Raw genomic sequence first — 12,158 nt, forward strand, 5'->3', positions numbered from 1 at the left:
TAATAGAAATTGGTTGTTTTGAGTTTTAATAAGCCCCGTAATGGAGGGAGTTTTCTGTAGTTATATGAACTCTTATTAGAAACCATGTTTCTTTCCAGCTGTTTCCCAAACGATTATCACAGCCGTTCGAACCATCAAATCCAACGAGTTGGAAACATCGGTTTCCAACGCTGCTTTTCAAACGTCCCTCGAACCGTCCTCCTGCAAGTAACATACATGATTGGCATCCTCTTTTGATGTGGGTATTTATTTCATCAAAGCTAGAGCAACAATACATAAACCTTTTGTAGTTGGAACTAATTTGTCTCACCACCATTTGTTTTACACGAGTCACCAACCTTTAGACATGTGCTTAATGATGTGAATATATATTCATTTGGTTCTCCATTATTTATTACTCAACAGATGCCAAATTAACTCTTTGAGTGATTGCTCTAAATTAAAATTCAAGTGGAAATTCTTCTTCGTTTTTCTGAACTTCTCTATCACTTGTCTAAGAAGGTTGCCTTGATGGTTGACTCCCCTGGTATAAAACAAAATTAGTTATTTGGTATCCTTATTTTTATCACTATCTTTGTAATTGTTTCTGTCATGAGTTCAATGCCATGATAATTGGTGCAGCTTTATACGTGGCTTCTGTTTTTGTATGGCTATGTCTGCTATTGTTGAATAAGAAATGGTTGCGCCACTCAGATTAAGCATGGTCTTGCAATCACTACTGGTCAAAGACAACATTTAACTGAGTGGAGATGCATGGTCCTAGATAATAGATACATTCCTAGCTTTAACACTACTGTTCCAAAGAAATGTGCATTAATAATAACAACTTTCTATGAGTGCTTTGCTCAATACATCTTTCATCTGATGATGCTCATAATGCCTACTCTTCATGGGTCTATAAGATGATTAACTTTCATCCTAAGCTGTCTTCCCTTGATGCATAGAAGATTTTCTTCAGTGTGCCCCCTAAGACCTAAACCCTTATTTATTGGTGGATTGCAAAAATTCTCCTCACAATGATCACTCTTGCAAAAAACAATGGGGAGAAAAAAGAAGTGAATCAGAACAGGTGAACCTTGAGAAATGGAAGGTTAGGAGTGAAAATGAAGTTGGCATATTATCTGAATATGAGCATTCCATTATTATGGGGCTGATTTCTCAAGGCCTTGACATCTTCTGGGCCGGAATAAGGAATCTTCTGAAAGATAGTGTGGAAATTGAGAATAAGACATATCTTAGAAGATTGGGAAGCATGGATTGATGAGGAAAGTAAGGTCAAAACTGAAAAGGTGAGATTTGATAAAAATTTGTATCATGTTCACCACCAAGCTGTTATGCAGTACAGTAAACAATTCATTCCTTTTCCTCGAGATAGAAGTGAGGAGAGCTCATCTCATACAGTGATTTTGGAGATTTTGGGATTACTCTTCTTTTGATCGAAGGAGTTCGAGGGCGTGTGCTTCCAAAATTTTGTTTTCAACTGGGATACCGTTTGTGACTCGTAACCTCCCTTCGGGAGTGTAACTTTATTTTCCTTTGTTCTTTCTTTTATTTTTAACTTTTTTCTTTCTTTGCTTTTGGCTTGTTGGTGTTTTTTTTTTTTTTTCGTCTTACTGCTTGGGGGCTATCTCAGCCTCCTTTTCTCCCTTATCAATGGAAAATTTTATATTTATCAAAAAAAGTTAAAAACATCTATGGTTCTGTGGACACCTCCATCTCAGCTCAGTGTCCAACGTAGTGTCTGCATAGTTACTCTTGGACAATTCTAATGGTAACCGTCTTTCGAGAAAATTCTTAAGTCATTTTCCCCCAGAAGTTTTTTTTTTTTTCTTTTTCCAACAATAATTTCCTTGCAAAACAACCACGCACAAGGAATTTCTGACCAAATGGCCAAAAGAGGCAGATGTACCTCTTGAGCTAGATATTGTGTGCAGGTTGATAAGACATGCACACTAATTTTTAAGAGATTCACCATACCACAAGCTCCTATACTTAGTGCTTTAAAGCCAATGCTTCAGCCTACCTTAGTGGTGGAAGTTTTTTTTTTTTTTTTTCCCCCCTTCTGCTCAATACCCCAACAACAATTGACTTGCACGAGTTAAGCATACAAATTGTGTTTGTCCTAAATCAAGATCAAGATCGAACTCTCTCTCTCTCTCTCAATATAATTGAGCCCTGTGATAGTAAAGCCTAGTGAACAAGGCACTTTTTGTAATCAATTTCAAAGACTTACAAGCGGTGAATATTTAAGATGAATCGCGATCCCGAACGTGTCCCGCTCCTATAACAACATTGGGTGTTTACACGGCACATTTTTATTGGACATGCACAGTTTGGTTAAGAGCTCTAGGTGTTTCAAACTCCAACAAAAACATGTCATGGAGACACCTTACCTTTATTATAGAAACAGGACACCATATTGGATCCTTTGTCATTTAAGATACCCTCTGTGTCAAGCTGATGATACTTTACTTGACCACAATCTTTCCTAAGACACTCATTAGAAAATGAGCTAAAAGTTCTAATTCTCAACATCTAAGTAAAAAACGTTCAATTTTTCTTCAAACCATGAATTATCTTCAAATTCCTCAACCAGTAGAATAAATTTTAAGGGAGTAAAAAAATAAAGAAACTGTCAAATACCAACAGAAAGTAAAATTATCAATTTGATTTATGTCAAAACTTGATGTCAGTCAATGGTTGTAGTCATTTAAAGTTAGTAGCTTCCTTTGTTTAGGGTCCTCGATGAACAGGGAGAGGGGTCTTCTGTGGGCATGTCCATGAGAAGTCCCCTACTTCAGTAAGCTTGTGAGTCGTGACATAAAAAATATCATCCTCACTCAAGGATTTCTCAATTTCCTAACATTGCAAAGCACATGATGCTAAGAATCGACGTGATTAAGTTGATCTGATCATCATACTATCTATTGATTGTATCAAATACAAGTTGGAGTTTTATCATTTCAAAGACATCAATTTTGATGCCAATTTATAAATGATAATTGAGCATTGGAGAAGATTTTGTCAACGTCACGACTTCAATGTATTATTTAATGAATCATGACTAATTATAATCTGACTTGAAAATTTTCACTCGGTCAATGAGAAAAATGCACAAGAATACAGATCTTTTTCTTTAGGTATCCCGAAGAAAAACATCTATGGTTGAATGCACCTTCCACATTGATAGAGTGACACTCATTTCATTTGACTAGAAGAGTGATTAATTCTTGGATGTATTCCAAATAATTAGAATTGACATATACCCGTTATTCTTGTCTATTCTGATTTTGATTTCATTTATTTTATAAATGGAATCGAAAATCTTAAAAATACGATGATTTCCAATTCTATGTATGTACGTAACTCAGGATCCAAGTCACAAACACCAGTACGTAGTACGTACGGAGAAAACGAGAAAAAAATTCTAAAAGGGAAAGAAAAGGTTCGTGACAAATGGGCCCCGCTGTCCCTTATTGTACGATTCCACGTGGTCAATAATCGAACTACAGAAACTTCTGTGACGCATCAGCAATCGGTGATCTTTTTCGCGCCGTTTCTAATGGTGGTCAACGGAATAATAAAGGTCGAAACTCGAGATCTCCGCGAAGCTGAAAGAAACCCAACACCAAGAGTGGTTTTCAGAGTAGTCCAAGGGCGTATTTTTACTGTTTTTTAGGCTGTTTACAGGGAATGGGAAGTATGGGAAACGGAAGGAGAAGCTACTCTTTGAATCCGACAGACTACAAGCTCCTTGAAGTGGTTGGCTATGGCGCCAGTGCCACTGTTTATAGGGCGATCTTTCTTCCTTCCAACGAAGTCTTCGCTGTTAAGTGTTTGGATCTCGATCGATGCAACAGCAATCTGGTTTGTCTCCTTCGTTCTCTATTTTTCTGAATTCTAAGCTGAATTACGCGAGATCCCGTTTCGATCTCAGGTTTTTGGATTGATTGGGAACTGCCATTCGATTGTTTTGATTTTACGTGTGCTTAAAAATTAGAAAATATGAGATTTGAGATTGAAAGATTGTATAGTTGTGTTATTGGGAATGGGAGGCAAGGGGGATAAGCATTGCTGAATTTCGATTCAGATAGGGAGAAAAAAGGGAGCTTGCATTATCCAAAGCTTTGTTATTAAAATTTCATTATCAAAATGCAAACTTTTGTAGTTTTGAGTATCAACAATTGGAATTGTAAATGAATGACTAAGAAAGCATGTTTTGACACAAAGAACTAGTAATCTGATTACGGAAGGTTGAGGACTTCTTGAAAGCTAAAGAATTTTTTTTATTAGTTGGAAGTGCTTTCGTGTTTGGGAATAGTATAGAAAACCCATCTTCAATATCTAATGCAACTATGGTTTTTTTTTTTTTTTTTTTGAAGGATATCATAGGAAAGGAGGCTCAAACAATGAGTTTAATAGATCACCCAAATGTGATGAGGGCATATTGTTCATTTGTCGTTGAAAGATGCCTCTGGGTAGTAATGCCGTTCATGGCAGAGGGCTCCTGCCTCCATCTCATGAAGATAGCATATTCAGAAGGATTTAAAGAGTTAATAATTGGTTCTATTCTTAAAGAAACTCTCAAGGCTTTGGAGTACCTCCATCGACATGGGCACATTCATTGTGATGTTAAGGTCGGTATCAAATTGAATCAATCCCTTAGTAATCTAATTTGAAAAGGATAACAATACTGATTGGTTTAACAATGTATGTCTTTCTAGGCTGGAAATATCCTGCTAGATAGCAATGGAGTGGTAAAGCTTGGTGACTTTGGTGTTTCAGCTTGCATGTTTGACAAGGGTGATAGGCAACGTATGAGGAATACTTTTGTAGGAACTCCATGCTGGTAAAACACCAACTTTTTCCTCAACAGTATTCTATTTTCTAACAAGTGCTTTTCTCTTCTTCTTCTTCTTCTTATATATTTATTTTTAAAAAAAATTCTACTCTTATTAGTGATTTACATGACTTAAATTTTTTTTATGGTTTGCTCTTTTTTCCATTTTACAGGATGGCTCCGGAGGTGTTGCAGCCTGGAAGTGGATACGATTTCAAGTGAGTGTTGATCAATCTATAAAACCTAGAGCATGATCGGAGAACCTAGATTGCGCCTTAGGTTCATATATTTATTGAAAGCTAAATTTACCTAGAAAATTCCTTCATTATTTATAAATTATCATTGTGAAACATTAATATTTTCTTCTGAACAATTTTGACTCTGTTCAAGCAAGTATGTATACGAAGAATCCGTGTAATTTTTTTTTTTTTTTGCTTCTATCAAATTCTTTACTGTAAAGGCTTTTACTTCTGTGTATAAATATTTTGTAGACGTCATTTACAGCTAAAACACCATTGGAAGCAACAATTTGGGTGCATGAACCCATACATATATGGTTCGTGGTTGTATGAACTTTGTCCCTTGACGGTTTCTGCACCCACCCAAACATTTGTTTGTATCTCATAGGTGTAATTTATTCACTAGTTGGCCATGCTGCTTTGTCTTGCTGACGCTTCTCTCTATCTTTTTCACCATCTTTAAATTCCTTATCTTCAGTGATGATCTTAAACCATCTGTGGTTCTGGTTTTTTTTTTTTTTTTTTGAGAAAATATTTGGCGGTTTACTTTTTAGTCCATCTCCGACTGTGCGAAAGTTGTTCATATACAACTTTAAGTTTGTCCTTATCCTTAGGAAAAAGGAAGAAGAAATCCCTTGTTTCATTACATTTTAACTTCTATTTTGTTGGGTTGAGCCCACTATATTTCTTGAGAAATAAAACAGGATTACATTTATCAGAAGTTCAAAGAATGTTCATTTGCAATGCTTACCTTTATCAAAATTTTCACAGAGCTGATATCTGGTCATTTGGGATAACTGCACTGGAGTTGGCTCATGGTCATGCTCCCTTTTCAAAGTACCCTCCAAAGAAGGTATATACATCACTGATGAATATAGAAAGCTTATGATAGTCTACACATAGAACACAGTTGGCAAAGCTTTCATGCAACTACTGTGCCAAAGCCTCCTAACTTGTCTCTACTCTCTTCTGGCCGTAGGTTCTTCTAATGACCATCCAGAACGCTCCTCCTGGACTAGATTATGATCGAGATAAAAGTTTTTCCAAGGTATTACTTGTCTTTTTGGCCAGTGAATTGTTGAGAGGATCAACTATATCTATGCCATTGTTGAGTTGTTTCATCTCCTTTTTCTTCACTGACTAATATACAATGTATGACATACATGAGGATGTGGATCATCTGTTCTTTATATGGCCTATAAGTAGGTTTAAAGTTTCCAAGTATAGGTTGCAATGTTATATGCTATATATAATTAATGTTGAATAATGTTCTAATTAGAGGATTTCCAGTTGTAATCAGTCTTTTAAAGAAATGGTTGCCATGTGCTTGGTGAAAGATCAAACAAAGAGGCCAACAGCGGAAAAGTTATTAAAACACTCTTTTTTCAAACGTGCAAAACCTCCAGGGCTTTCTGTGAAGAATCTCTTGGTTGACTTGCCTCCACTTTGGGACCGTGTGAAAACCCTCCAGGTTATCCACCTTACCCATGTGTTGTAGAGTTCTAACATTGTCTCGTACTGATTTTTGGTTAATAATATAGAGAGCTTATTACCTTATTGCAGCTTAAGGATGCTGCACAACTAGCTTTAAAGAAAATGCCTTCAGCAGAACAAGAAGCAATATCACAGGTTAGATGTACTTATCAAAATTATTTTAGTGTTTGATATGATTTGATTCTAACATTCTCAGGGAGTGTATTTATAATGATTGTGTCTTCCTTTTCAAGAAGTCTTGGACTATTTGATGTAGCTGTGTTTTCCATATATGGATGAATAATTCCATATATAATTCATCCATATATCTAGTATTCTTTATGAAATTGACCAGTTTTAGTTGCTTTGAATAATTTTAGTTATTGTAGATAGTGTTTTCAAAGGTGTGAGGCTCATTAGAGACATCCTAAAGTACCAAACACACACACACACACACAAACGTAAAAATAGCCAGGCATAGAAATTGTTAGATTAAACAAGTTATCGTGACCTCCTTCAAACATCCTTAAGAAATGTTGTTTGTCATGGGTTAAAAGCTTTTCTAGTTATATATTATGAATTCAAGTTAACTTTACTTGTAAGCAATTTGAAATTTTGGGAAATCCTATTCACTTTATTTAAGTCAAGAAAAGATCTAGTGACCTTCAAAGCTTTCTGGATTTCATGAATGGAGAACAATTAGAGGCCAAAGTTTAATCACTGTTATTTTCCCACACATTTTAGGGTCAGCTAATCAAATCCTGTTCCTCCAAACATTTTGGGCGAAGGCTGCCTTATCCCAAACATTTTGTGGTCAGCTGAACAAATCCTGTTCCTCAATTAATTTCTTTCTAGAGCCATGTCTTCTTTTCCTCCAGAGATTGAAAACAGTCTGAAGAATTGTCTGGTTATATCCAATCGGGTTAATCACTTAATTTCCTTATGTGAATAGGAATCTGCTAATTTTGCATATGTAAATAGTATTCTTTTGGTTCCCCAACTTTTATGGATTGAAGATTGAACCAAATCTTAGATTTGATAGTTTTCCTTGCTAAGCCAATTTTAATAGCTTTGCAGACCAGTGCTGTCTGATTGTACAACTGTAGCATAGATTGACTTATGATAAAAAATTGTGTCCGTTCCTATGTGCATTCAGTTGTTATGCACTTTACCATATTTTAGGTGCTTTCAAAACCCCATACCATGTAGTTTCCAACCTTGTTTTGTTGTATCCTTACTCATAACGATTTGCATGACAAGTTGGTGTCTAAATTTTGTTTTGTGGATAGGAAACTGTATTTTCTAAATATCTTTTGGATAGTATCCATTGTGTCATACCATGTCTCTCTTTTCAAAGAAACCCTAAATGGAGTATTTTTATGCTTGTGGTGACTGGTCTTATAATCGAGTTTTTGACACTTTTTGATGTTTTCTCTTTCAGAGTGAGTACAAGCGAGGTGTAAGTGCATGGAACTTCAATGTTGAGGATTTGAAAGCCCAGGCATCACTGGTATGTCATATTTGCATTTTCAAATATCTATGTGGTATATCCTCCTCAGTTTACCATTCTAATTGGACAATTTAGAATCACATGCCTTGTTGGGAATGGTTTGCTGATTTCACCAGCTTCCTGTAGGTTCAAGATGAGGACGATGTTCCTGGAATAAAGGAGGAAGATGAAAGCACGAGATTATTTGCTAATGATAAGGTTAACCAAATCTTCTAACCCCCTTAGACCTTAAAGAGTTCTTATGCTCTCCCTGTATACCAAGCTTAAAAACTTCTATGTTACTGTTTGCAGGATGCATCTACTTCTAGATCTAGTTTGGAGAAATTTATTTCTATAAATGACATTGATTGCAGGTAGACCTTTTATAGGGCTGATTGTATTAAAATTATCTGTACTTTGGTGCTCTTTCTTGTTCATTTAAAATTACGTCACTTCATACTTTCCATCTATGATTTGCCTCACATTGCTTATTATTTTCTCACATACTTTGCTTGCAGAGGAAATACAAGTTGTGCTGAATTGTCATCTGCTGAGTCTATGAGTGCAAAGGCGGAAATTTTAGAAAATGGTTTACTTGATTCTGGAAATCAAGAAAAAAATGATAGATATGAGAAATATGGATCAAGTAATGAGCCAGTATTGTCAACATCAGACAAGGACATGGTGAAAAGCCATCTTAAAAGTCAAACAGGAGAAATCCGCCAGACTCAGAGTGGTCCACTTGTGCCTAATATAGTGCTTAGCCATTCATTATCAGAAATGGGGCGTATCTCTGAACGGTATGCTTTGGTCCTTCATTTATACATTTTTCTCTATCCCACCAAAGTATGACCGTTTGAAGCATAGTAACCAAGTTCGGATTCAGCAATTTTTGGGTGAAGTTAGTGCAGTTAATTTGGATAAATTGGAGAAAAATTTTCAAAGAAAATACAAATGATGTTTTTTGGTCTCTTCCCTCAAACCTATCATTTTCGACCTACCTAAAATTTCTATCTATTCTTGAGATTTGGAGGTTGTAGAAGATAAATGTTGAGGTTAAAGGGTAAAAGTTTCACCAGGTTCTGTGATTAATCCATAAATTGCTGATTAGTTCATCGATTTGTTGATTTAATTGGCTGTAAGTCCACCCACCCCAGGCCCCAATAGGTGGTAATGGGAAAGCCATTTGAGATGGTTTGTTCATGAGCAATAAAGGCCAATTACATCACCAATTAGAAGGAATATGCAAGTTAAAGGTTTTATGAGTGCGAGAGAAATACCAAAAACAATGTGGGTGGGTAGTGACAGCAAATATTTAACACACTTGCATTGAAATAAAATTGTGAGATAAGGCTTTCATGATGACGATGTTTGATTGTTTCAATGAGAGAAATAACGTGCAAGAGAGGCCAAACCGAGTAAAAAACCTAAGAGATGACCTTAGTAACTGAAGAGAAAACAGGCTACAGATAGATCTCAGAATGATGTCAATGAGTCAGGATACAGGAAGGATTTGGGAAAACCAGTGACTTCTCTTCGTAATAGTTTCAGTAGGATGGCCTATCCTATTATTAGCATCATTTCATTGTAGTAGTGGTAATCCAATCCATGCCGTTCATGTGAATATGTTCTTGTAATCCTGTATAGACTATTTGCTAACAATGTATATACTTCATAATTGAGCTTTTATGACCTGGACTTGTAAAGGTATGTACTCAATCACATTATAGATTGATCACGAGAAGCTGATAATTGCCACACTCGAGAAATAACCAATGTATTGAACTAATCAAAACCAAGTTAATCTAAACGTCTTGGCTACATACACAAGCATTTCAGATTGTTTCTAGTTAACCATCATGAGTAAAATACACATAGAAAAAAGGGTATCTCATTGTCACTATGTGCCAATGACTGATATCAATTGAACTAGAATGTCATTTCAAAAATGAGCAGCTGACCTATGGATAGGGTGATAAAAGCTGAACAAAATATTTTGACTGGCAACATTTTCCTATAGAAATTCACAAAATGATGATTCGAGTTTTTTTTTTTTGCATATTAATATTCAATAGGAATGACCTAATCGTTGCATCAAGTTCCTTAAGATTTGAGGTTTGTCATCTTTTGATTTTGACAAATTGAGAGTTGGAAACAAGTTTGAAAACTGGATCTCACGAACCATGCATGAAAATGGGACTAGGGGATTTCACTAAGCACTCCCTAAAGAGTAAGAAGAAGACCAAAAAGGCACATGAATTTAAGTAGTGAGAATAGGTCTGAAGGCACTTGAACTAACAACAAAAAACACGGCTTTTAATATAATTGAATGGAGGAACATGATTCGTTCAATCAACACCAAACTTTTGGGACAAGGCTTTGATGCGGATATGATCCTGGATTTTGCAAAGATGAGTGAGAGAGAACAATTAGAGATGAATCGAGTTAGATCATGAAGAGCAAAACCAAAAAATCTTGACAAGGACATTAAAAATAAAGGTGGAGGAATTATTTTTAGAAATTGCTAATGAAGATCACATAGGGCACTTAAATTTAGAAATTACTAATGATTTTCATCATATTTTCTGCAATTCTAATTGTTATCAGGCATGAGAGTGAAAATCAACTAGCAACTGAGAAAAGTAAGTGTGATATGCGAAGAGCACCCAGCTTTAGTGGTCCATTGGTTCTTCCTAAGCGGGCTTCTGCAAACAGTTTGTCAGCTCCCATAAAATCTTCAGGAGGTAATTGTTGCAATAAAGCACTTTCAAATACACTCTCCTTGATAAAATTAGCACATATGCTTAGGAAACCTCAAATATTCATTTTCCTTGTTATACAGCATTTAGAGATTCTTTGGAGGATAAATCAAAGACCAATGTGGTGCAAATAAGAGGCCGGTTTTCAGTAACATCTGAAAATATGGACCCTCTAAAGGTACATCTTTATTCATTGATCTTGCCCTAAAATATACTATAATCACTAATGAAATATGTATGACTGGATATTCCATTACGTATAGTACCAAGAAGATTTTCACCAGTTAATATTCATTCCATAGAAGGTTTACTATGAATATTTATGGTAACTTCTCTAGTTCCTTTTTCATGTATTAATATTGTGGTTGCAGGGGTCAACTTTAAGAAAATCTGCCAGCATGGGTAATTGGCTTGTTGATTCTAAACAAACGGTTAGTCTACTTGCTTCATTATTCTTTATTTTCTTTGTAGAGTTTCTAACAAAAAAACAAAAATTCTGCACTAAACATTTACAAAAAAGAAAACATCCCTTTCGAAAATAGTTATCCAAGGGTTTCTACTTGTTCGTATGCTGTAAGAGAGGGAGGGGAGGGGGGGGGGGGGGGGAGGGGGGGCTTGGATGGTGAAAGGCACCTTATCATTTGTTAAGAAAAAAACATAAAATGTAATTTTTTTTTTCCAGTTACCTGTTTTCAATATTCTTACGAGGAAAAGATAAATTGCCTCTCTATGTTAGATTAAAGAGGTTTGAAGAAATAAAAGTTGGGGGCACTTTTGTCATTTGAAATTAAACATGGTAAAATATCAGTTATCAAGGAGGCACATCTAAAATTTTCAAATATAGGGAGGCATATCTAATTTCTCTAATGATGAGGGAGATAAGTTAAAAATACAAAATCAAAATAAAACAAAGGGAAAAAAAAACATGGATGTGAACATGCAAAAAAAAAAAGAAGCAAAGAATATGAATACATGCTTGCATTCTAAGAAATATTTTCATAAGCATGAATATCTTCAACCACTATAACTAACTTACTCTTCCATTATTTTATTTTATTTTTGGGTTGACAAGATACCTGTTCAATTATCATCGGATTCTCTTTCAAAGTTTTGGTAATTTACCAATAAAAGATGTTCACTGTATTTATGAATGCATGATTTGTTTTGCCCATTTTTAAAACCAGAATCCCTCCTATATAACCTTACCAATCTCATTTTTAACTGTTTTCTCAGCCTATCAGTCAGTCACCCAAGGAAGTTAGTAACAGTGCTGTACCTGCTTCACTTCTCATGCCTCATCTTCAGAATCTTTTCCATCAGACCTCATTACAACAAGTAAAGAAGGAATAAATTGATTC

The 12,158-nt window shown here is 35.4% G+C and overlaps 1 protein-coding gene across 1 annotated transcript; it reads left to right on the top strand.

Annotated features, from left to right (window-relative positions):
- Positions 1–2,978: 2,978 nt before the first annotated feature.
- LOC147389997 (serine/threonine-protein kinase BLUS1-like) lies at positions 2,979–12,150 on the top strand. The gene is made up of 16 exons (XM_086419805.1): positions 2,979–3,867; positions 4,383–4,637; positions 4,725–4,849; positions 5,014–5,058; positions 5,851–5,932; positions 6,059–6,127; positions 6,380–6,550; positions 6,643–6,708; positions 7,994–8,062; positions 8,189–8,260; positions 8,354–8,415; positions 8,560–8,841; positions 10,649–10,785; positions 10,884–10,978; positions 11,172–11,231; positions 12,034–12,150. The coding sequence occupies exons 1-16, from the start codon at positions 3,694–3,696 to the stop codon at positions 12,148–12,150; spliced, it is 1,881 nt and encodes a 626-aa protein (XP_086275931.1). The 5' UTR covers positions 2,979–3,693.
- The last annotated feature ends 8 nt before the right edge of the window (positions 12,151–12,158 follow it).

The sequence above is a fragment of the Akebia trifoliata genome, chromosome 12, assembly GCF_017979445.1.
Source record: "Akebia trifoliata isolate Shusen 1 chromosome 12, ASM1797944v1, whole genome shotgun sequence".
Classification (NCBI taxonomy): Eukaryota; Viridiplantae; Streptophyta; class Magnoliopsida; order Ranunculales; family Lardizabalaceae; genus Akebia; species Akebia trifoliata.

Bases quoted from the DNA above. Each gene is read 5' to 3' on its own strand.
- LOC147389997 (XM_086419805.1), top strand. From the start codon at position 3,694: ATGGGAAGTATGGGAAACGGAAGGAGAAGCTACTCTTTGAATCCGACA. The intron at 5,059-5,850 runs GTGAGTGTTGAT...AAATTTTCACAG, and splicing joins GGAAGTGGATACGATTTCAA to AGCTGATATCTGGTCATTTG. The intron at 8,842-10,648 runs GTATGCTTTGGT...AATTGTTATCAG, and splicing joins ATGGGGCGTATCTCTGAACG to GCATGAGAGTGAAAATCAAC.